General features: G+C 42.8%; 1 protein-coding gene across 1 annotated transcript in view; it reads left to right on the forward strand.

The window, feature by feature from the left end:
- The window catches only part of LOC117503844 (CUB and sushi domain-containing protein 1-like), a 2,069,078-nt gene that overhangs the window by 1,571,616 nt on the left and 470,227 nt on the right, over window positions 1-27,235 (forward strand). Inside the window, exon 31 of the mRNA XM_034163109.1 lies at window positions 22,049-22,236. Within this exon, the coding sequence (XP_034019000.1) occupies window positions 22,049-22,236 (188 nt within the window). The remainder of the gene's footprint in view (window positions 1-22,048; window positions 22,237-27,235) is intronic.

Raw genomic sequence — 27,235 nt, forward strand, 5'->3', positions numbered from 1 at the left:
CGGGGGATCCGACGACTCCGTTTTGACCTCATCTTCATGTACCCGGGACAAGGCATCCCGGGACGGTAGGTGATCCGGAAGTCAAAACGGCTGAAGAACAGTGACCAGCGGGCTTGCCTGGGATTCAGGCCGCTTGGCGGTCCTGATATACTCCAGGTTCTGGTGGTCAGTGAAAACCGTGAATGGCACGGACGTTCCCTCCAACAGATGTCTCCACTCCTCAAAAGCCTCTTTCACCACAAGGAGCTCTCGATTGCCGACGTCATAGTTCCGTTCGGCTGGGGTCAACCTGCGGGAAAAATAGGCACACGGGTGAAGGACCTTATCGGTCTTCCCGCTCTGGGACAGCACGGCTCCTATCCCTGAGTCCGAGGCGTCCACTTCAACCACTAACTGGCGACTAGGATCGGGCTGCACCAGAACAGGTGCAGACGAGAAGCGCCGTTTCAACTCCTTGAACGCGGCTTCGCAACGATCCGACCAGGTGAAGGGGACTTTTGGTGAGGTCAGGGCTGTCAGGGGGCTAACTACCTGACTGTAGCCCTTAATGAACCTCCTGTAGTAATTAGCAAAGCCTAGGAACTGTTGCAACTTCCTACGGCTTGTGGGTTGGGGCCAGTCTCTCACCGCCGCAACCTTGGCCGGATCAGGAGCGACGGAGTTGGAGGAGATGATGAACCCCAAGAAGGACAAAGACGTGCGGTGGAACTCACACTTCTCGCCCTTCACAAACAGCCGGTTCTCCAACAACCGCTGCAGGACCTGACGTACATGCTGGACATGAGTCTCAGGGTCCGGAGAAAAGATGAGTATATCGTCTAGGTATACGAAGACGAACCGGTGCAGGAAATCCCGCAAGACATCATTAACCAACGCTTGGAAAGTCGCGGGAGCGTTTGTGAGACAGAACGGCATGACCAGGTACTCAAAGTGACCTAAGGGGGTGTTAAATGCCGTCTTCCACTCGTCTCCCTTCCGGATCCGAACCAGGTGGTACGCATTTCTAAGGTCGAGCTTGGTGAAAATCTGGGCTCCATGCAGGGGTGTGAACACTGAATCCAACAGGGGCAACGGGTATCGGTTGCGAACCGTGATCTCGTTCAACCCCCTATAATCAATGCATGGACGAAGTCCGCCATCTTTTTTGCCCACAAAAAAGAAACCTGCGCCCATCGGGGAGGTGGAATTCCGGATCAACCCGGCAGCTAACGAGTCCCGGATGTAGGTCTCCATTGATTCGCGCTCAGGCCGTGAGAGGTTGTACAGCCTATTGGACGGGAACTCACTGCGCGGAACCAAATCAATGGCACAATCATACGGACGGTGGGGGGGAAGAGTGAGAGCCAGATCCTTGCTGAACACGTCGACAAGGTCATGGTACTCCACCGGCACCGTCCCCAGATTGGGCGGGACTCTGACCTCCTCCTTAGCTCGGGAGCCGGGAGGAACCGAGGAACCTAGACACACCCGATGGCAGGTCTCGCTCCACTGAACCACTACCCCGGACGGCCAATCAATCCGGGGATTGTGCTTCAACATCCAGGGAAATCCTAAAACCACACGGGAGGTGGCCTGAGTCACAAAAAACTCGACCACCTCCCGGTGATTTCCTGACACCACCAGAGTTACAGGTGGTGTCTTATGCGTGATCGGAGGGAGTAGGGAGCCATCTAGTGCCCGAACCTGTACAGGCGAGGTAAGCGCCACCAGAGGGAGCCCTATCTCCCTGGCCCATCTGCTGTCCAACAGATTCCTCTCAGAGCCCGTGTCCACCAGTGCTGGGGCCTTCAGGGTTGAGTCCTCATAAAGGATCGTGACTGGGAGTCGTGTGGCAATGTGGGTGTGTCCCACGTGAATGTCTCGGCCCACCCCTAGCCCAGTCTCTAGGGGCGGGGCGTTGGAGTTGAACCGCTCGGGGCAGTCCCTCATATGGTGCTCTATCGCACCACAAACAAAACAGGCTACGTGGGCCCGTCTCCTCTGTGCGTCTGGTGCCCTAAATGTTGCCCTATTCGTGTCCATAGCTTCGTCAGTAGGGGGAGCTGTGGCCCCACGGAGCGCAGGGGCCGTGGAGCGTGGGGAAGGCGGAGCGCGGTCAGAACCGGAAGGGAGAGGGACGGCGCGTGCCCGGCCACGCCCTTCATCTCGTTCCCGCCGACGTTCTTCTAACCGGTTGTCTAACCGTATGACAAGATCGATGAGCCCATCTAAATCCCGCGGTTCGTCCTTAGCCACCAGGTGCTCCTTAAGAACCAATGACAGTCCGTTTACAAAGGCGGCGCGGAGGGCAGCGCTATTCCAGCCGGACCTCGCAGCCGCGATGCGGAAGTCGACTGCATAGGCAGCTGCACTCCGACGCCCCTGTCTCATCGACAGTAGCACAGTTGAAGCGGTTTCTCCTCTATTGGGGTGATCGAACACGGTTCTGAACTCCCTCACAAACCCATCATATGTCTGAAGGAGCCGTGACTTTTGCTCCCAGAGCGCTGTAGCCCAAGCGCGTGCCTCGCTGCGAAGCAGGTTTATTACATAAGCTACCTTGCTAGCATCAGTCGCGTACATAACTGGACGCTGTGCGAAGACGAGCGAACACTGCATAAGGAAATCCGCGCACGTCTCCACAAAGCCTCCGTACGGCTCTGGGGGGCTTATGTATGCTTCTGGGGAAGGTGGGAGGGGTCGTTGAACGACCAGTGGAACGTCAATGTTACGCACAGGGTCTACGGGAGGGAGAGCCGCAGCGGCGCCCGGAGGGCGTGCTTCCACCTGCGCGGCGAGAGCCTCCACCCTGCGGTTCAGGAGGACATTCTGCTCGGTCATTAAATCTAACCGAGTCGTGAAAGCGGTGAGGATCCGCTGCAACTCACCGATTACCCCTCCTGCGGACGCCTGCGCGTCCTGTTCTTCCATTGGCCGTTCAACAGCCGGTTGACGCCCCTCGGGATCCATGACGTTGGCCGAGATATCCTGTTGGGAAAGTGTAGGAACACGGACCCACAACAGGGGGCGCAAATGAACGGACAATGGAGAAAGTCAAATCACAAAGTTTTACTGTTGTGAACTCACACAACAAACACAACAGATTACAAATACAGCAGTAACTGAATTCCAAAGGTGTTGTGTGGGCAGGCTCGACGATAGGAGACGTCTGTCCGAGTCGAACCGGAACCACCCGATTTCCTCTGCCACCGAACCCCGGGGATACTGGAGCCGCCAAGTCCCGAACCCCAGGTGGCCACTGCCTCCGCTCGTCGGATCCGGTACTGCTGGCAAGGAACAGAAACAGTCAGGTGTGGGTGCGGCTGCACCCAGCAACACACAGGGTGGAAACACCACCTCCACCTCTTCTCAAAAACAACACTGAAAGGATTGGAAGGTGAGTACTTATCTAGTCACGTCCAACACTGTCTTCAGCTGACCTTAAGCACAAGCAAAAAGTATTAACTCTTAGAATAGAGTAACTGGCTGAGTTCGTTACCTCCTTGGTAGAGCGATATCTCGGCAATGAGGTAGAGATGCCGTCCTGCTGATATACCTCCCTGTTGATTGATATCAGCTGTCTCGTCTCAGGTGATGGGTGACAGCTGTCACCCTGGCTGCTCCTGTGAGGCGGCAGCGCCCTCTGGTGCCTGGAGCCCGCACTCCAGACAGGGCGCCCTCTGGTGGTGGTGGGCCAGCAGTACCTCCTCTTCAGCGGCCCACTCAACAATTTGACCAAATTCGAAACTTAGTTTCCCAGTGTGTCATGGCAGCCTGTCATTGTATTTTAACCAACGTGGTTTAAAATAATATTTCCAGAAAAGGAAGAAGAAAAAGTGAATTCTGATCATATTGACTGATATAGGATTACAGGTGCTTTATTTGAGCACCAAGGAACAAAATTATATTGGTGCACAAGAAAATCCTTTTTAGAACTTAAATGGCCAAAAAAAACCTGAGTGCTCCCTTTAAGGTTAGAGTGAAACTTTATATTTCCAATTTGATTGTGATTATTTTTGCAACATTGAAAGCCCAATTCACTGTGTCTCTTAAATGCCAAATAGTACCTTCCACATAGCATTAACAAAGACACTAACAAATTGTCAGTGTTTGATGGATTAGGAATGAAACCAGGTTGTGTGAGCTTGTGACTCCTAATGATTTTGATTTTGCTGACTTTTTTAAGCTATTGATAGTCACACTTACCACCCTCAAGATGCCTTTCCATGTTTTACATTCTTTCTTCACTGCTGCTTGAATGAATCCATCTATCTCTTTTGCCGATATGTTTTCTGGTAGTCTGACTGAACAGGGCCAGGAGGAGTGATTTCCTCTGCTAACTGCACCCAGTCCTACACTGTGTAACTAAACCTTACAGCCTTCCTTTCTCTTTTTTGCTCTTTCACCCCTAGAGCTACCTGTGGAGGTAATATCAGCAGTCCACCAGGGGTCATTTTCCTCCTCCCAAACAGCTCATGCCATACCTCCCATCACTAACTAATCCTCTTCTGCTCTGCCTACTTGTGGGGGTTAAGTGATTGTTCAATCAGGGGCGATTCTGTCTTCACATTACTCCAAGCTTAATGCTGTGTAATCATCTTCTTCTCCCTCTCTCCCCTTTTCCTCTGCATCTCTTGTTCTCTAGCAACCTGTGGGGGAAATGTCAGTGGTCCCTCCGGAGTCATTCTATCTCCGAACTATCCTCAGCCTTACCCTCCAGGGAAAGAGTGTGACTGGAGAGTCAGAGTCAACCCTGATTTTGTCATTGCTCTCATCTTTAAAAGGTAGGCCAGCATTTAAAAAATGACTCACACTTTATCAATAAAATCTATTTTCCAGTGTCGAACATTTATGGTACTTGGTGCTAAAATCAAGTATTATTTTGACCATGAGTATTCCAGTTCCATTTTATTTATTTATTTTAGTTTTTCTCAGACCACACCAATCTTAAATTTGAGCAAATTGCTGACAGGCTTTAATTCTGTTTTGTACTTTTTTGGCAAGCCAGTACGTGAGCAATTTGGTGCACTTTTTCATATCTCAGGTGACTCACTGGGATCAAATGGATGCATTCATGGATGTTTGCTACTGTGTGTTTCAATGTGAAATATCCTTCAGAATTTCCTTCTATTTTGTGCTTTATATACAACCCCAAATCAGGAAAAAAATCAGATGGTTTGGAAAATACAAGAGAAAAAAAAGAAGGAAAAAAAAGTGATTCTTACATTTACCATTGTAGTCAGATGTTTGCATACACTCAACATTATTGATGTCTTTGAACTATTCTTTTTCCAGGATGGAATGATTGCACAGCATACATCATTAATGACTTTACAATACAGTAATTGGGTTCACAAGTTTTCATTTATTTTGGATCTTGTAATGTACTGAGCCAGGAACAAAGTCAAAGATCCCCAGATGTAGGCAGTGAGGACTCAGATGTAGGGGTGCAAAAAAATCATGATGCCTTAACAATTCCAAATGATTGAGTGAACAACAAACAGAAATGATGTGGACATACCGTAAGGAAAACCCATGAGTTGTGGAATAACAAAAAAAACTGAACACTGTGGGGACAGGAAACACAGAAAATAGGTACAAATGAAGGGCTACCGGGCTTCGTCCAATACACATTATTTCAAACAATAATCACCAAAAAGGGACATCACCCTGCACCAGAACGAAAACAAAGAGTGGGTAAAAAGTCTATCTGATGGCCAACAGATGTGCACACAAAAAAGAAAACGGAACAATAGATGCATGTGAACCGAACCCAACACAAAGAGATCATCAACTAAGCAAACAATAATTGGAGACTGATCATAAAACAGAACAACAACAGATGAGTAGAAAATTAAATAACAAAAATCAAACATAATCGCAGATGAAGAACCACACGGAAATAAAAGACAGCCTTGGATATAAACAAACACAAAAACTAGAATAAAACATCAGCAATATAAAACTGCACAACACAAAAATGACAGTCAACCACGGATACGGGCCTGAGTTGCGCGCACACACGCCAGACTCCACATACACCCACACAGGACTCTGGAGGCAGACACATGCTCACACATCCACACAGCAGACAGCAGGGACACACCCACACACAAGACAGGAGACAGGGGGAAGCCATACACAGGGGACAGACCTGACCAACACACCTGACAGATGACAAGAACTAAACACACAGCTAAAAGGATAAGACAGGAGCTAGGGGGCAAGCCAATAACAGATCTTCTCTAATCCATACAAAGCAAGAGTAATAGCTGCTTGCATAAACATAACATAAAGTAATGAAATGCTGATTCATATATATTGATCTGTCTAGAGTTAAATATACTCAACCACAGGCCTAAATCAACTTAAGTGTAAAATCAACTCTTATTGGAGTAAATTGACTTGCATTGACTAGACGGTGTCACAGACTGAACAGTCCGCCCTAAAACGTGGTCAGCCCTGCCTTCACTGTGCATGTGTCATCAGCTGCGGTTCACTGATTAACACCTTGTTTCTGCTTAACCCCTTAACGCCCGAATTTATATAGCTGTATATAAAAAATGTTTTGTGTGTGTTTTTTCCTTTAAGTAGATGGTAAATAATGTTGAGATTATTAATTTCACTTTTGCACAAAAACTAGATAGTAATATTGGGTATTCTGGTAATGACTTTATGTTATAATGTTATAATAATAACATTATTATAATAACAATAATAACATTATTATTAACATTAACAACGGGCATACAGGTCATTTTGGTAAGTTGCATATTTGAGTCAGAGATTGTAGCATATATGCAACGATGGGCATTAAGGGATTAAAACTGAATTCCATTCATCATCCATCTCAGTGACAGATATCTGATATCTGATCGCTTCCTCCGCCTTTTCTGATATCTTGTACACAATCAGTTCCGCATAAAGTCAGCATTATTTCATCAGAAAAGGCGGAGGAAGCAATCAGAGCGTGTGGCCATTCGTACTATCATCACAAAAACAGTGCAATCACTGTCGAGCTGGATGTGAAATGTGTCAAAGTGCCCCCACGACTGTGAAATTGCCGAGTGTACATGTGGCATGCCAGAGTGTCAGCTCCCCCCACAACACTTCTGTGCATGTGATTCACCCTCCCTGCAGGTGAGGCATCTCTCATCTTATAACAGAGGGACATCTTGGTCTGTGCGCTGACAGGACAGGGGCGTGGCTGGCTGCCCACAGCTGTTGGGACATATCAGGTTCTGGACATCACAGCTGCAGCACACGTCCCGTGTTTTGACAGACAGGCGCATGCGTGTGCTTGTGTGGAAATACATAAAACATATATCGCTTTTGCAATGGGAGGAAGGATGGGCCGTCAGTCCGTTTGGACACACAGCAGGCGATCTGACTGTCACATCTGACAGGACACGCATGTCGGGCCGTGAGGGCTGTGAGTGGCATGCCACACAACCAGGACAAGCCAACAAGGACAAATTTGCCACTTTCAGTCATGCATAAGCAGAAATATTCCGTACCAAACAATGTGTGGTCAGTTATCACAGCGCTTTTTTTTTTTTTTTTTAGAAACTACGTTTACAGTGGTCCCTCATTTATCACGGTAGTTACGTTCTAAAAATAACCCGCAATAGGCTAAATCTGTGAAGTAGTCAGCGTTATTTTTTTTACAATTATTATAGATGTTTTAAGGCTGTAAAACCTCTCACTACACACTTTATACACTTTTCTCAAACACTTTTCTGGAAACACTCTCTTTTTTCTTCTGGGCGAGAAGATTATAAACAGACACATGAAGAACACAATGCGTGTGCTCTCCCTTCGCTCACTGCTTCCGGGGGTACGGATGCGGGACCCGCAAAGAATCCAAGTCATGGCCATGGAGCTCTGTGGCTGCGGTTACTGAGACCATGCAGCAGGTGCTGCGGATTTTTCTGGACCCGTTGCCAGAGTTGTCCACAGCTCCGCACAGCAGAGAGGGAGGCGGTGTGAGTGGCCCGCTGTGGCATTTACTGAGCCCGCAGACTCAGTAAGCACATCGGAGGCAGTGAGAGCAATTGTGGTGATGCTGACCGGTGCCACAACCGGCCACCTGATAAGGACGCAGAACACAATGCGCTGTTAAAAAATAAAAAATAAAAAAAGAAGCATGCAAAATTGTACTAAAAAAATCCGCGAAACTGCGAGGCCGCGAAAGGTGAACCGCATTATAGTGAGGGACCACTGTATGTGCTTGTTGATGTTACCCATTTCATGCTTTTGTTACAAGACAGTGATTGTAGTGCAGTGGTAAAGTTTCCATCTGGTAATCAGAGTGTGTGGGTTTAAATCCCATGGTGTTTTTTTTTTTCTTTTATTTAACCAGCATTATTTAATGGCCTCTTCATGACTGTAAGTCTGTAACCATGGGTCATCTACAGAGGAACAGATGGATCATATTTGTATTGCCCGCTTGATAAATGCAGTGTTTTTATATGGTGTGTGGGTTTATTTCATTTTAAATACATCCATCTCCTTCCCCACATCAGGCAGGTTTCCACAACTTTCACAGGACTGTGATTGTAGCTTTGTGGTAAAGTTTCTGACTGGCAAGCAGAGTTTTTGGAAGGTGCAGGTTCGAGTCCTGTGGGTGGCATGTATTTTTTTTTTTTCCCAGCAGCTGGGCCATGTGTAACCACATCGGGCACCTGCTGTGAAAAGCTGTTATGTTCCTGCGTGCACGAACCATCGCACCAGCATCTTGCATGCCTGCCTGTCGGTGCAATGCTTCGTGGTTCGATCGTACGAGCTGTTTCGCAGTGAGTCGTCCTGGAGTTGTATGTATTCGCACTATGTGTGAAGGGGCCCTTAAATTCAACCCAGCGGCAATTCCATGGATTGTTGTCCTTGTTAAACTTTTTAAAACCGTGTTTCTCGCCATCTTCCCTCTGTCCAACATCACTCTGTGACACAGATGTGCTGCAAAATTCTTCTTTTAAGAACTTCATGGCTGTAAAAGTATACGATATCCACATGCTATGTTTTGCTTAAAGAACAGAGTCTTGCAGCAGCCAGGCACACAGCGTCGCCGTAGCACCCAATCAGTCCCGCTTTACGACAGCTGTCATAACAGCCACGCTTTGAATGAGCCATTTTTCCCCGCTGAGTTCTGCAGGTTTGCGGACACTGATTTGTATCTGTTATGCAGATCCGTGTCCGTGGATTTACAAAACTTACATGATGTCATTGTTTTTCCTTCCCACTGTCGCCAAGTGCTTGCTCACAGGGGGTCGTTTTGACCGTTGGGGTTTTTCTGTAATTATTGTATGGCTTTTGCCTTACAATATAAAGCGCCTTGGGGCAACTGTTTGTTGTGATTCGGCTCTATATAAATAAAATTGATTTGATTTGATGTCATAAAAAAAGAATGCTTTGCGATAGGCATTTTAAAAACTCAGTGACGATCACGATTACTGAGTACAACACTAACACCCCCCTCCCCCCATGATGAAATCTGATGAATTCCTCTCACAGCCCTGTATAACAGACAGGATAAAGAAAAATCAGAGCAGATCATACACGTACATATATTTTTTTCATAACTGTGTGAAAAATACAGTTGTATATTAAAGCCCTCTCTGTTGAGCCTCCTAAGTGACACCAGGATTGCAGTCACTGATCTGTATGTACAACCCCAATTCCAATGAAGTTGGAACGTTGTGTGAAATGTAAATAAAAACAGAAGACAATGATTTGCAAATCCTCTTCAACCTATATTCAGTTGAATAATGTCAAAAATTTAGAGTAATATCCAAGCTGATTCTCTCATTTCCTTCCTTTTATTTTTCATTTAGTGTATCCTCCTAATCTATGTATGCCATGATTAGCTATTTTATTTATTTCCTTTCTTTCTTTTAGTACTTTGACACTTTCTTCCCCTTCTATTCTCAATTACTCATATCTCACTGGGATATATATCATATCTCACATACTCAGTTCCCCTCAGCACTGCCAGTGTCATGTATCACAGACACCCATGTTGAATTCAGAAATGTAAGAATATGTTTTGATTTCTTAAGCTTCTAATGTCATTGTCACATAGAATGCAGTGATGATAGTTGAACATTTTGTGTGTTTTTTTTTTTATTTTTGTTCATGTTTTCATTTAAACTGTAATGATGACAAGTCCATGATAAATGCAATGGCATAAATGCAATGACCTTTCAAATTCCCTTTCTCATTTTTCTACGTTAATACCCCCATCACACATAGTAGGAATCACGCAGAGTGGCGTTGGAATTATGAATTGGCACACATCCGAAATTCAGTTCCAAAACTTTCTGACAGCCATCTGTGGAAGTCAACACAGTTGGTCAAAATTGGCTGGCGGCTCCAAGTGTGGTGCACATGTTCAAAACTCTCTAGGCGCGGTCGAGATGAGACACCTATCCGACAGCGGTCCATGTGCACTCTGAGGACCGTCTGACCGCAATTTACATATTCTGATGGCAGCAAAATGGGATCCTAAATGATTTGAGTGCATATGAGGATAGATCTACCATGGCAAAGCCTGTCGGTATGACCTGCACATGCCATGTAGAATAATGCCCCCCCCCCGGTGCGCAAAGGAACTGTTGAAATGTATGTGGCACTTTTCATCACAATGATAATTATGAATTATTATCACGTACAGTGAATGTGAACAGCGGCTATCAAAGTGAAAGCCATGCGCGCTACTGCGTGCACGCTGCCACAAATCTGAATAGGCTGTTATATGCTCAATAGACTATACAGTACAGATATTTGTCCATTCCTTTCCATGGGTGACATAAATAATGTGAACTATTGTCTCCATCATCACTGCATATAACACGGGCAGGTGCATCTCTCCGTGGTGCACAGTTATGCGTCATTGCACATGTCAGGCTTGAAATTGAATGGATCTTACACTGTAATAAATGATCACCTTCTAACTCTGTAGGAGATATAACATGGAACTGCCAGGACATTCCACCATTAATAAACATGAATCTCACCTCCAACAGCAGTCCAGGAGTGTTTCACAGCGTGCATTTGGATGAGCAGCCTGCGGTTAAAATCATCTCACCCAAAAGAAAAAAATAATTCCATGTGATAATCCAATCATCGCTGTGTACAGAGTTGTGTTGTGCTCCTGAAGTGGGCAAACAAGAAAAAATAAAGTTCCATGGAAAGGCGCACCGTCTGAGGGACTGTATGGCCAACTGCCAGCAAATTTTGAGTGAAGCTGTCCAATGGCTCAAGCACGCATGTGCACCCCGCGGGCGTGTCCCGCGCTCCGCGCGCTTGCATGGGCTTAGTGGCCTATGCAATGTTATGCATACACACACACACACGGCTGAGTGATAATTGCAGCCCCAAACGCGCACTCTGCACTGCACACGCGAGGAACACAGTGTTCTGGTCCTGTGTTTGCCAGCCAGACATTTGGAGATCCAGCAGTCTGCAGTGCCTTTTATGGCTGTCTGACAGCAATCTGTGTCATCTGCATATGCTCTGGATGCGATCTGATAGGTGTGGACGAGTGTCCGGCTGAACCCTAATGATATGTTACCAATATATATATATATGTATCATATCATGAACAAAAGTTAATTGAAATAATCAAGTTATCTTGATTTGCTTCATTATGTGTCTTTGCTTGTAAATTTGGTACACTCATAACATTATGCTGCTTAATCAATGTACTACATTCCTTCCTCAAAATATGAAACATTCATGGACTCAATTAATTGGAAAAGGATTTACCATTAATCACAGAATCTTATTGAATTGAATCACAGGAAAAGCCATATTTTATCTGTGTTGTTCTCCAAAAGATTTCACTACAAACTCTACATCCTGCGTCCACAGCATTTTAACGGGCAATTTGTGCAGTTTACTGCTGCACATGCAGGCACTTTGCAGTAAAATCACCAGGGAGTGGTTGAATGAATAGTAAATGAATGAATGAATGAATGAATGAGTTTATTTATTCAGCACATGGATGAACAACAATAAAGACAATAAGAAAACACATTAAAAGAACAAGGTACAGAGAACCTGTGTGACTGAAGGGTTAAGGCAGAAGCAAAGCTTATAAATACCCTCACCTTATACCATAAAAAAGAATGTATACATATATAAATATATATACTCATAACAACAATACAAAAAATGTGCATGAACAGTGTAACTTAATCAATCACTAAAATTTCAAAACACAACCAAACAAGCAATAGTGCACAATCCCAAAGACAATGACAAAAATGGTAAACCTAATCCTTCAGACTATAACGGGTAAATATATTATTTTTGTAAAGCCAACTAATGTACCAAGTATTTTAATATTATCAGGACAATTATTCCAAATATTAACACCCCTAACGGAACACAATGACTTTTTACAGTGGTTCGTTGACCGAAGCTATAGAGTTACGGTGCTAATGCGGCTCGCTCAGTGTATTCCTATGCCAGCCTTTCGCTGGTGTCTGCCATGACGATATAACAGCGTTTCTATGCATTTCTGGGAAAAAAAAAGTTCTCGCATCTTGTGTACTTCCTGTGTACTTCCTGTTTGCTGTGACAAAAGTGTACTTCCAGTTTGCGGTCATGGTGGAAACTGAGCTGGATGGACTTCGAGAACACACTCACGCTCGTCTGCCATCCTCCTCCCTGCTCGGTATTAGCAACTGTGTGAATTATTCATGCATTGCACAATTGATAAATGGTAAATGGACTGCATTTTCCATCTGCATTAGACACTGAAAGCGCCTTACAATTATGCCTCACATTCACCCCGATGTCAGGGAGCTGCCATACAAGGCACTCATGACACACCGGGAGCAATAGGGGATTAAGGACCTTGCCCAAGGGACCTTGCCCAAGGTTCCAGTCAGGCGGGGATTTGAACCGAGGATCTTCTGGTCTCAAGCCCAACACCTTAACTACTAGACCATCACCTCCCCCATTTATTCAGACATCAGAATCAGAAGAATCAGAAAAAGTTTATTGCCATTGCCAGTGAACAGGATTCACAGACTAGGAATTTGCTTCGGTACAATGGTGCAACATTAAGAAGAGATAAAATGCTAAGATAAAATATAACGTATGTGTCAAAATAAGGTAAAATATAAGATAAAAAAAGAAATATGAAATATGAAAGGCTGTGTGCAACAGAAAAACAGAGAAACAGAAAAAAACAGTGCAGTGGGCGGAGTGCAGTTAAAAACCAAAGTACATTGTCTAAAGTGACCCGTGATAAAATGATAAAGTGACAGAGTTAAGTTAAGGTGACTGAGTTATGAGGTGTTCATGAGTCTAACGGCAGAGGGGAAGAAACTGTTCTTATGGCGGGAGGTTCTGGTCCGGATGGACCGTAGCCTCCTGCCCGAGGGGAGTGGTTTGAATAGACCATGTGCAGGGTGAGAAGGGTCAGCTGTGATCCGACCTGCTCGGCCCAGAGTCCTGGAGACATGCAGGTCGTGGAGAGATGGAAGGCTACAGCCGATCACCTTCTCAGCAGAGGCCACAATGCGCTGCAGTCTGTGTCTGTCCCTGGCTGTGGCCCCGGCGTACCACACCGTGATGGAGGAGCAGAGGATGGACTCGATGATGGCCGTGTAGAACTGCACCATCAGCTGGACAGGCAGCTTGGCCTTCTTCAGCTGCCACAGGAAGTACATCCTCTGCTGGGCCTTCTTGATGAGGGAGCTGATGGTTGACTCCCACTTGAGGTCCTGGGTGATGGTGGTGCTGAGGAAGCGGTGACAGACCACAGTGGTGATGGTGCTGTTGGTGAGGGCGAGGGAGGGTGGGGGGGCTGTGGCTTTCCTGAAGTCCACGATCATCTCCACTGTTTTCTGGGCGTTGAGCTCCAAGTTGTTGCTGCTGCACCAGGTCGCCAGCCGGTCCACCTCCCTCCTGTAGGCAGACTCATCCCCACCCGAAATGAGTCCGATGAGGGTGGTGTCGTCCGCAAACTTGATGAGCTTTACAGAGTCATGGCTGGAGGTGCAGCAGTTAGTGTAGAGGGAGAAGGGCAGAGGGGAAAGGACACAGCCCTGTGGAGATCCTGTGCTGAGAGCCCGAGTGTTCGAGACATTTTTTCCCAGCCTCACACGCTGACTCCGGTCCATCAGGAAGTCTGTGATCCACCTGCAGGTGGAGTTGGGCACGTGGAGCAGAGAAAGCTTGTCCCGGAGCAAAGCCGGAAGGATGGTGTTGAATGCAGTGCTGAAGTCCACAAACAGGATCCTAGCGTAGGTTCCTGGGGAGTCCAGGTGGTGCAGGATGGAGTGCAGGGCCAGGTTTATGGCGTCATCTACAGACCTGTTGGCTCTGTAGGAAAACTGCAGGGGGTCCAGGAGGGGGTCGGTGATGGACTTCAGGTGGGATAAAACCAGGCGTTCGAAGGTCTTCATGACTACAGACGTGAGAGCCACAGGCCTGTAGTCATTAAGTCCAGTGACGCGTGGTTTCTTGGGGACTGGAACTATGATTGAGGACTTGAAACAGACTGGAACATGGCATGACTCCAGGGAGGTGTTGAAGATCCCCGTGAAGACTGGGGCCAGCTCATCAGTGCAGTGTCTCAGGGTGGCAGGAGAGACACAGTCTTGGCCCGGGGCCTTACGTGGATTCAGCCTTTTGAAATGTCTCCTCACGTCCTCTTCTTGGACCGAGAGGGCAACAGGGGGAGTGGGGAGGGCAGCAGTGAGAGGGGGGAGGTCCACAGTGTTTGAATATCCAGTTGTGTGGGGGGTGGGGAGGTGTGAGTCCTTGTCTTCAAAGCGTGAATAGAAGACGTTCAGGTCGTTGGCCAGCTTGAGGTCGTCAATAGAACGAGGTGCTTTGGGCTTGTAGTTGGTGATCTCTTTCAGCCCCCTCCACACAGAGGCCGAGTCGTTGGCAGAGAACCTTTGCTGTAGACGTGAACTGTACATGGATTTAGCCTTTGCCACCTCCTTGCTAAATCTGTACTTTGTACCTCTATAGCTGTCTCTGTCTCCTTCTCTGAAAGCCACCTCTTTCTGCTCACGGAGCTGCTGGAGTTTAGGTGTGAACCAGGGCTTGTCATTGTTATATCTCACCCTGGTACGCTGTGGGATGATGCTGTCTTCACAGAAATGAATATATGACGTCACAGTGTCCGTGTAGTCATCTAGACTGTCTGTTGAAGCCTCAAACATATCCCAGTCCGTGGTGGCCAAGCACACGCGTAGCTCCTCTACAGCTTCATTGCTCCACACTTTAGACGTCCTCACAACAGGTTTAGAGAGTTTAAGTCTCTGTCTGTACGTGGGTATCAAGTGGACCATCACGTGATCTGAGAGTCCCAAAGCTGCACGGGCCACCGCGCGGTAGGCGCCGCTCACTGTCGTGTAACAATGATCTAATGTGCTCCCTTCTCTGGTTGGGCATTTAACAAACTGTTTGTATTTTGGTAATTCCTGACTGAGATTCCCTTTGTTAAAATCACCGAGAATTATAACAAGAGAGTCCGGAAAGTCTCTCTCCACGCTCATAATCTGATCCGCGAGCGCACGCTTGGCCTCGTGCACGTCCGCGCTCGGTGGAATATACACAGAGCAGAGTATGAAAGAGTTCAACTCACGTGGAGAGCAGAACGGTCTGCAGTTTATGAGCAGATATTCCAGAGAGGGAGAGCAGTGTTGGGAGATCACAGTCACATCGGAGCACCAGGCGTTGTTGATATAGAAGCAGAGTCCTCCCCCTCTAGTTTTTCCACCAGAGAGTGCTCGGTCTCTGTCTGCGCGGAGGAGTTGGAATCCCTCTAGTTGGAGCGCGCAGTCCGGTGTCTGTGCATTTAACCACGTCTCCGTGAAGCACAGTACACAAGATGAGGAGAAATCTCTATTCTTCTTCATCAGCTGTGCCAGCTCATCCATCTTGTTGTGGAGTGAGCGGACGTTGGAGAGAAATATCCCAGGTAGGGGCATGCGCGTGCCCCTTCATCTGAGGCGCACAAGAGCTCCAGCTCGTTTCCCTCTCCGCCGTCGTCTCACTTTTTTGGCCAAAAAGTGAACCAGTTCAGCTGCAGGCACTAAAAAAACTGGCGTAATGTCCGTGGGTGTTGATGATTTGATGTTTAGAAGCTCCTCGCGGATGTAGGGCCACGATGACACACGATTCACGCACAAAAACAGACAAAACAGGGAGCACCAGAATACCAGGGCGCCTTCACGTGGCGCCATCTTGGAAGGGGGAAACCCTTCCAAGGGGGAAGGGGAAATTTCCTAATCATTAATACATGTCTAGCATTAATTAAATGTATTAGTTAATTACTTATTAAGTATGAGCCATTCTTAATTAATTATTTGTTACTAATTCATTATGTATTTATTCATGCATAATGAAGGCTAAATAAGGTGTAGTTATTATAAAGTGCGACCTAATAGTCATTATGTCAAATTGCCATAAAGACACAAATACATGTGTATTTTGTTTATGTCAAGTTGTCATAATAAGGACATCCCAAACAAATTTAATGCCAAGTTCTCATGTCAAACACTTTATCTGGTAACATCACTTTGATTAATGTCAAGTTGTCATAATCAAGACAACCCAAAAAAAGTCAACCTGTAATTACAGAAAACCAAATGACACTTCATGACAGCAGTCATAAACATTTATGACATTGACATAATGTTTATGACACATTCATGACTTTGTCATGTAACATTTATGACAGTGTCTTATCACTTTTATGATGATCCCATCAAGTAAAGTGTTACCGGAAAACTGAAGTCTGTAGTTTAACATATCTAAATGGAGATCAAAGCAAAACATTTTCTTCAAATTGCCAATGGAGGAAAAATGACCCAGTTTTGGTTTCATGTTTGTCAGCTAAAGAGATAATTCATTGTAAAAGTCAGACCATTTTTATTTAGTTTTTAAATTGTATTGATTTTGTGTGAATGTTGGATGTCAGTATCTCATTTGTCATTGCTTCTCTCAGTATTTCATTCAAGTAATTATGTTTCTTATAGCTACTTGACGTAGATTTTCATTGACTCATTAATTAATCAGACTTTGGACCAGCTTTTGAATAAAATCAGTGGCCCATTTAGGAATCTCCACTGAACTGAGACTTTGTAGAATCATATAATGCTAATTTGAGCTTGCACATTAAAATGAGTTTATAATGGCAGCGCTAAAAGGTAATGACTGAAAATGTGGGATTTTTTCTGTAAAATAATCCAGACTGATATCAAAATGTCTCTTATTTAATCTCCTATTTATTTTCAGTGACATAATGAGAATAATGACCTTTGTATTCACTGGCTGAGATTTCCTTCCTCATAAGAACAGACTAAAGTTAGAGTTAACTTCTTGTTAAGTTGTTAAGTACCATAAAACCCATATTTGTCTGCTTCAGATAGTCTCATTGTACAGTATTTAATGACCATTAACTTCAAGAGCAGCACTTTAAACATTGGTCTTTGCCATTGATGTCCATATCAAATGACTGATTTACAACAAACAAATCATTATTACCTCATTAGCATTGTTTTCTTCATGAATGAGGATTTAAGATGTTCTGCACTTGAGTTTGAACTTGAGAAATTATTTTTGCTTTTATTAATTTAACACAATTTCCAAGTATAAGTCAACAGATGGTGAAAAAATACAAATTCAGAACAATCATGATAAATACTAAACTAAATACTAAATACTATCTTTATCTTTTTATCTTGACATTATTTGACACATAATGAGAGAGCTGAAGCTATCTGTCCCCTTTCCATTGATACCCCAAACAGTCAGTTGATCTAGAACTCTGTGGTCTTTCATTTTTCGTCGTCTCGCTGTTGCAAGCTGAAAACTTCCACATTTCAGGCTCTGTTGACCCAGTAAGTCGTCAGAGAACAGAGACGTTTCAGAAGAGGTTGGCATGAGGAGTTTATGCGGACATTCCACTGTTAAAGGAGATTTTGTAATGAAAGAACGTGCGGGCAGATTCGCATGTCGGGCCGGACCCGACCGCGGGGGGTCAGCACTGGAAAAACACCTCCGTTGGAAACCTTAATGGACAAGTTGGAACATGCCCAGCTGTTAAACAATTTCTCAGATACTCACTTGTTGAAAGCCATCAAAAGCTGCCTGAATTTTACAAATGGTTTTCAACACAGAGGTGTTTTTCCTGTCGCGGCGCAGACGGATTTGCGTCGTCGTCACAGAACTGACTCGGCGAATTTGCCCACACGTTCTTTCATTACAAAATCTCCTTTAACAGTGGAATGTCCGGGTAAACTCCTAATGCCGACCTCTTCTGAAACTTCTCTGTTCTCTGATGACGACCTGGGTGAACAGAGCCTTAAATTAGGATGTTTTCAGCTCGAAACAGCCAGACGGACGCCACCTCCGACCGCGCCGCGCCGATCCGCTTTGTGGGCTCCACAATCTCTCATCAGCCGTTAAACTTTTCACCGAAAACCACCTGAATTTCTCGAATAGTGTCCACTCGGATATCCATCACAGGTCCTGAAAAATTTTTTGATAAAGCAACGGACACCGTCTCCAGCAGCGTCTCAGACAAAGAGATTCCGACGGGCGGGGTGAAGCACTCCTCAGTCAAAGCCTGCCCACAGGCGAATGACGTCACCGACACGCGTGAAAAAACTCACGCATGCGCACGAAGGTTCAAGCTTGTCTGACGTAAAAACATATGAATCAAATCCATTTATTTTTTGAAAAAAATAAAAAGGACCGCTTTTTTTTATCACAGACCTCATAGTTTGCACTGGGGTACCAATTAAGCAAGTACAAGACAATAAGATCAGAATAATTAATGTAAACAGCAACTGTATACCTATAGATATGTACACACAACAAAAGCTAAACATTTGAACTAAAATGCACATTCATAACAAGTAAAAGGTTGAGTTCCTCTTCCCTTAAGTAAATTAATAAAAATTACATGAAATGTAATTTAAAACTTACATTGCTGGTTATACGTAGCTAACCTTGACCTATTTTAAGAGGTCAAATGGTCACATTTTGTTCCTATTTTTATGTTCATATAGCTGAGGGTATTTTAGTGTTGCGTTATATTTTCACATTACATTGATAGTTTTTTTATTGGGCACTTCTGCCAGAAGAATTTAGTGTATAGTTCTTAAGTGCTCATGGAGAGAGTATATATGAAGAATTCAGGCGCAAAACCCGGTAAACACCACGCCCACAGAAAATGAGATAACCATTGCAAGTGAAAGCTTACTGAGGCTCATATCCGATAACAAAATCAATTCTGCTGCAACACTCCATGAATCCTATGGTAAATTCAAGTCAAGATGCAGTTTGTATGCAGAACCTCGTAAGCGCAATGCCAGTTTGTGTGCAAAACCACACATACATACAACAACAAAGAAAAGAAGACATCTCTCATTAAACAAAACAAAACTCATAGCCATTTTCCCGTTTTCCAGTTTTGTGCGGCCGACTGGACTAACATCCTGCAGACTAACATACTGCTCAAAACAGACTAAGGGCCCTGTCCCACTGGCGTTGAGGAGGATTTGCGTATGGATTGCGCACAAAATTGGCCCATATTCACCAAACATCCGCAATATCCGCGTAACATGCCTGTATGAATCGGCCGTCATACGAACACATCCGTGATCATCCTCAGAGGCACGCATGTCCACAGCCAGGATTTTTGAGCTGTTCAAAAATCTGAATGCGGACGACATCCGCCTTACATACTCCATATATACTCAATTCATAAACAATACATACTCACTCTATGCGCTGTATATCTGCTGTTAACCACTGATGTCCGCAACTGACGGGGATTTGCGGCTTGGCAGCGGACCGGGACAGTGTGTAAAACAGACATATATCGTGCCCATCATGTCCACATCACAAACTAAAATAAGTTGTAGCAAATGCATACAGATTGGCCACAAATAAAGCATTTTTTATTACATCTGCTTTGCAGCTGATTTGCGGACAATCTGTGAATGCATAACAAACACGTCACGTAAACCCAAAGTACTATATGTGGCAGAAAGCGACATACCTGTCGGTCAGTGCCGGTCCGGCTGTGTAAATCCACAACGACGTAACAGCTGCTGCAATCCAGGACTTTTATTTAACACCAACAAAGAGTTGCTGTTTACCCACAACTGTAACAATCTCAAAAAAAAAACACTGTCTCACACCCCGAGCAGCTCCCCCCCTCCCGCTCCCCAAACTCATGAACAGTTAACCCTCACATGACAACATGAACATTAACTCGGTGATCAACTTGTAAAGTCCAGCAAATGTTCCAGAGGCTGTATTGGTGTATTGTTGGTGTGAGTAGTGATGCCGAAAGGAGCGAGTGCGCTTATTTTATGACCGCAATGCAGATGCTGTGCACGCGCAACACGTGCGTGATGCATTCATAATACACCCGTAATACTGCCGTGATAATCTTAATGTGTCCGATCAGTTTCCTCACTACATGTGTTATATAACCGTGATTGTTCATCATATATTTGCTATATATTATTAATATACCCGTAATTCATACTGGGACATTTGTCATTTGTGGCCATTTTTGTTGCGGACGACAACGAATGCCCGCAATTTGTGTACTCAATTTATGCACAATTAATCCTCTCCCCAGTGGGACAGGGCCCTAACATACTGCTCAAAACATTGAGCAGTATGTTAGTCCTAATCCATTAACTTGGCAGAAATCCTTTCACTGTGGAGCACTCTTCATTTTAATGGGAAAGAGAGACTGAATTCATGTCAAGATTACAGCATGTCCATGCTTAATAAGTACAGCAAATCCTTGTGCCCAGAACTCAGCTTTGCACCCTCATGACAACAAATAGACCTTAGACACGCATCACAAAACATTCACGTCACTCAATTTGTGACCATCATCATTGTAGCCCATATTCATGAACTGTCTGTCACGACCACAAGAAGGAGTTCCGTAGACATATGTTCTTGTTTGTTTAGGGATGTATGATACCTGAGAGACCAAGAAGGTCAGAGTAGAACTGCAGTTTCTGTGCATTCGAGAGAGGCAGTTGACATTGTTCAGGCATCTCACTGCGGGTATTTGGGCACCTCCCTTTGGGAAGGTTCTGGGCAGATCTAAATGAGAGGAGTGGGATCTCTTCTCATTGACCCAGAACACACTGGAGGTATATATATATATATATATATATATATATATATATATGTGTGTGTGTGTGTGTGTGTGTGTGTGTGTGTGTGTGTGTGTGTGTGTGTGTGTATAAGCAGATGGAGGATATAGCTTGGGAGAAAGAGAGGTTGGCTAATTTCAATCTGCTGCCACTGTGATCCAGCAGCCCTGGATAAGTGGTAATAATAATAATAATAATAATAATAATAATAATAATAATAATAATAATAATAATAATAATAATAATAATAATAATAATAATTTGTTTTGAGATACTTTCTTTTTTAATAAAATGTAAAAGAAATGGCAGTGGCTTTGCATGCTGCCAGACTTTGACTTTGAAAATGAATGCAACTGGCAAATATGCTCATTCCATAAGACATGTTAGTTAAGCACACCTGATGATAAAGACACAGAAGAGAACAAAAAAGTGACTACTTCTGTTACATTCATGCCAGATCCTTCAGATCCTTTCCTCAGGCGTCTTTGTACTTGTCACTATGTTTTTTGAGTTTTAGAACATAACCACTGTTAAACAATTTGAAATAAACTGTTTCAATTTCTGTGCTGAAGTGCCCTGCCTCACAGTCTCTATCTATCTATCTATCTATCTATCTATCTATCTATCTATCTATCTATCTATCTATCTATCTATCTATCTATCTATCTATCTATCTATCTATCTATCTATCTATCTATCTATCTATCTATCTATCTATCTATCTATCTATCTATCTATCTATCTATCTATCTATCTATCTATCTATCTATCTATCTATCTATCTATCTATCTCTTCACTGTATTTTATAGGGTACACTCCCAAACATGTTCAAAGTTTATGTGACTTAATTCCTTGTTTAATGCCTCCATCTTTTTTGTGTCTTTGTGTTGCTGTATTAATACAGTTTCAACATGGAGCCCAGTTATGACTTCTTGCACATCTATGAGGGCGAAAACTCTAATGGGCCTTTACTAGCAAGTCTCCAAGGCAACCAGGCCCCAGATCGAATTGAGAGCAGTGGAAACAGTCTCTTCCTGGCATTCAGATCGGATGCTTCACTCGGCATGTCTGGGTTTGCCATTGAATTTAGAGGTAATTCATTCAAGAATGTTTTCTCAACATATGTAATTTCATCATTGGGTGTGTTGAAACGTTCCCTCCTACTGACCAATAAACAGGCTACATATGGATGAGTTGTGGTAGTACATCTATATCTAGTACTAATCATTTTAACAGTAGTATTAGTTACAGAAGTACAACTAGTAGTTTTATTAGAATTTATTAAAACTAGCAAAGCTAATTAGTAATTGAAAGCACAGTTCTGATTTGATGAAGTTAAAAGCATATTAATAAAACAGATCACAAATAAAACAATTCAGTTAATTTGCACCATGCCAAATCACAACATAGGTCACCCCAAGGTGCTACACATCGGTAAGGCTTAAACCTTACCCACCTCAGGAGCAAATACATTGCCAACAGTGCTGAGAGAAAAACACCTCAGGTGTATATTGAGTTCATGAAGAAATCGCAAGCACACCAACTCTGGGTAACCATCTGCTTTGGCCATAGTAGCAAAAACAAAACAACAAAATAAAACAAAAGCATAACAAGTAATTGTTAATCATGCAGAAACAGAAAGTTTGAATTGAAGCAACCATATTCATATAGAGTTAATGATCACCACTATTGATGTTCAAAAGGAACCGAGAGTTGAAGAGCAGGTTCCAAGTACATTAGACCACAAGTCAGTGTTCCCATCACAGTGTCTTGTGACTATCAACCAACCCATAAGCAGGCTCTGGATCTCAAACAGATACCACATAGACCCTCAAATGTCCCAGTCCGAGATGGATGGATGGATGGATGGATGGATCCCTAATGCCACCAATTGCCACAGACCTCTGATAGATAAAAAAAAAAAAAAATCAAACATGACTGTTAATTCTTTATCAAAGTATTGATTAATTGGATGCTAGATCAATGCTATTTTGATACCAAGATTAAAATTGTTGATTCACACAGTGAGTATGTACTACTGACTGAATATTTTAAAGCTGTGAAATACTACTTTCACCCTTTAGTGATATATATATATATATATATATATATATATATATATATATATATATATATATATATATATATATATATATATACACAGTGACGAAAATAAGTATTTGAAGTTTTGCAAGTTCTCCCTCTTAGAAATCATGGAGGGGTCTGAAATTTTCATCTTAGGTGCATGTCCACTGTGAGAGACATAATCTAAAAAAAAAAAAGTCTGGAAATCACAATGTATGATTTTTTAATAATTTATTTGTATGTTATTGTTTTGTTTTTTTTTAGATTATGTCTCTCACAGTGGACATGCACCTAAGATGAAAACTTCAGACCCCTCCATGATTTCTAAGTGGGAGAACTTGCAAAATCGCAGGGTGTTCAAATACTTATTTTCCTCACTTTTATATATATATATATATATATATATATATATATATATATATATATATATATATATATATATATATAGTTTTATTTTTTTTCCAGCTCAAATGGCACATAATTCTATGTGAGCCTAAGAGTTGTTTACGTTCACACATTGTGACTCATCCTTGTTTTGCAGACACTGGTCGAATGGAGGTGAACAGCTACAACTGCTATCATCAATGTGGAACTCATTAGTTATTCGTCTGACTAGAGAGGAGCTCTGCTCTGTTGACTTATATAAGCGCCTCTTTTCTTTTGGTTCTCTCACTCTCTTTATCTAATTAACAAAAGATTAGCTTCTTCTCTGTTGTCTTTCTTCCTGCGCTACCTCACACCTCTGTACTCTTGTCATTAATTCACTGGCTTCCATCTGCTGTCTCTCTAATTAAAATACAACCTTAATCATCTCTCTGTTTCACTTCCATTTTGTCTTCCACCTCTCCCCCTCTCTTTTCTTCTTTTTGTCTGTTGAGCCTGATATCTTAGTTTTATTTAATTATTGGAGAAAGTCAAATACACTCACTGAGCTCCAGCTCACAAACATGTTTTGACAACACACTACTCTGTATATTTATGTTCTCCTCTGTTTAATTTGATGGAGATGCTACATGTCTGTTGTGAAGCAGCGGAAAGTGCCACAGATTATAAGCAGAGGTTGCTATTTATCAATATACTCTAATGACATGTTTAATGTGACATAAAGTTGAGTGTGATTTTTTTCTGAATATTCTTTTGGATGTCCACAGACATGCAATGCATGTTTTGCATTTAACTTTCAGGAACATATATGTGCATTTTGGTTAGGGATGGGTTTAGATTTAGCCTTATAATAAAAATAACAAGTGAAGGATGACTTACTGCATTTTTTTTTAATTCAGATGATCTGCTATATTGTTGTTGTTGACGTTGCCTCTACCTCCCAGCAGAGGAATACGTGGGATATGTATGAATTCAGCTGAATAATACACACAAGTATATGCAATTTCTTAGGCGTTACATTTTCATACATTATAGTAAAAATTTTTAATGAGAAGAGGCAGTATTTATATGCCTCAGTATTCTGATATGCCTTACATAGGTTGATTCAAGATGTGCATATACTCTGCTGGTACACACAGGGATGTGCATGGCCACTTTAACATCAGCAATCAAGCTACAATGAAACTAAACTGAAAACAATAATTAGTAACCAAATTAAAGAAAAAAAATGTTGGTGAAAAAAGCTAAACTTTAATAAGCCTGGTTTGTACAACATTTTAACGCTTGTTTTCTTCATCCTTGGGTTCACTGGTGGGGAGCACCAAGATGAGATGTTTGGTGAACAGTGATAGGGAATTGTCTGCTAGGAATGGGAACACATCGGGAGGTGTTGCTGGACTGTGGTGCTCAAGTGCTTCTACTTGGAGCTATGGTGGATGCTGCTTACACATTATGATATAATACAGTGCTCTTTGATGCTTTGTGTACAGAATCATTCCCTCACGTCTGCCACCTACTGTCTTTCACCTAAATAGCAATTGTCCATGTTGTAGCACCAGTGGTGGGCACAGTTCCAATAATCCGATTTAAAAAACATTATCGGACTAATTATCTTGCGATAAATTTTTGTCCGATAATTTTTAGACCGATAGCATGGTAAATAAAGCTGAACAGCTACAAATATTTATAAAACTTAAAATCAGTTGAGCACCTACCTGCTAAATGTTTCGTAGCTGATGTGTAGTTCTACCCTCTGCAAAACAGAGGAGAGCTGCTTTAAGAAGAAACCGCTCTATCCTCTGCAGACAAAGGAGAACTGCCCCCCCCCCCCCCCCAAAAAAAAATAATAATTTCTCTTAACCCCATACTGAAATGAGGGCAATATCACCCAAGTCATCCAGAGGCATACATTTTTAACTTATGGTTCAACTTTTAACCAAACTAATTTCAGACAAGTTATTTAAATTGTCATGTCTGAAGTTTTATAAAGTGAAAATATCAGATATATGTTTTAGTTTTAAAGTAATGCACTAATTTTTAAGGTTTTAGTGTGGATATATGCTGCGCCCATCAGTGCATTATGGGTAGGATAGGGTAATCTCAGTATGTTCACAACATGAGAAATGCATTTGAAACACTCTGATCAGGCTCTATGGACAACAGCATTAAACTCTAGTGCTTAAAACTCTCGTGAATATATTCTCTGGGTTTATAGATGTTGTTATTATGCATTTATTAAATTCCACACATCTTAAATGTAGCAGACACGGATTATCTGGAATTTTATTTTGGCAAGTTTTCAAGGTCTCTACTGCCATCTACTGGCCAGTAGTGTTCATTCGACTTATTGACGTATCCCATAATGCCAGAGTCGCTGCAGTCAAACAACATATAATCAACTATGATTGATTCAACTATGATAAATGAATATTATGCTACAAAAATGTAATTTTTTATGCTTTTCATCACATTAATAAGAGACTGCTCCATGATACCCTGAAAACTTGCTAAACAATTATAACAAATAATCCATGTCTGTTATGTTTAATCTGCATGGAATTTAATAAACGCAAACCAAATTTCAGACATATTATATATATTAGTCTCGAACAAAGAGGACAAACAGCGTTGTAAAAAACAATAATCAAGACATTAAAGAGCAAACTTCACTTTCCCCCAGAACGACATGAACAGGAAGCGAACATAGCTCACAGCAGCTACCATTGAAAATAACGGAGAAACAGCCTGTGATTCTCGCATGTTTACATAAAACAAACACAATAACAATGTCTATAAACCCAGAGAATATATTCCCGAGAGTTTTAGGCACAATATAAAAATAGATTTATGTTGCGATGTTAATGGTGTTGTCTGTGTGCAGCAGTTAAAGTGCAATGTGATCAGAGCGTCTCAGTGCAGTTCTCAATGTTACTGAGATCTTGCAGCATGGCGACCTGTCTGAGGTTTTGCGGGATTTGAAACGTCAATAGGGCGAATAACCAACATTTATGTGTCATGACACTATTGAGTGCACGTTTTACAATATAATAAAATGTGCGCACAATATAATAAAATGAGCGCACATCCTTTCCACATGCAAAACATTTTGCAATGACACTTCCAGAGCTCCATAAAAATTCCTGTTTCTACAAAATAAAAAAATGGAATATTTTACAAAAGCACATTTATCTGTAAACACCAACACACGACACACGTCACAATAACATGTTGGTTTACATAATGAATGACTCAACCAATCAGTGTTTAGCAGAAGAGGCACATTTTATCCAGAATCCGTTGCGATCTGTCTGTGTTCAAAGACAGAAGTGCGGGCTCATTATTTGGGTCTGTTGTCCCTTTTGATGCTACCAGAAGCGATCTTGGTGTTAAAATTCAAATTCAGTTTGTTAGTAGTTGCAAATGTACCAGAGACAATACTGGAATTTATCGGTTATCTGTAACTTCCGATACATTTTTGGGTGGTTTATCGTTTTATCTTTATCAAAGATAACTTTTCAGTTATCTGATTATCTGTTATCGAAATTAATTTTTTGGTTATCTGTGCCCACCACTGTGTAGCACACACAACTGTTAAAGGCAATCTGACAATCTGATAGATGCA

Source organism: Thalassophryne amazonica, chromosome 2 (assembly GCF_902500255.1).
Source record: "Thalassophryne amazonica chromosome 2, fThaAma1.1, whole genome shotgun sequence".
Taxonomy (NCBI): Eukaryota; Metazoa; Chordata; class Actinopteri; order Batrachoidiformes; family Batrachoididae; genus Thalassophryne; species Thalassophryne amazonica.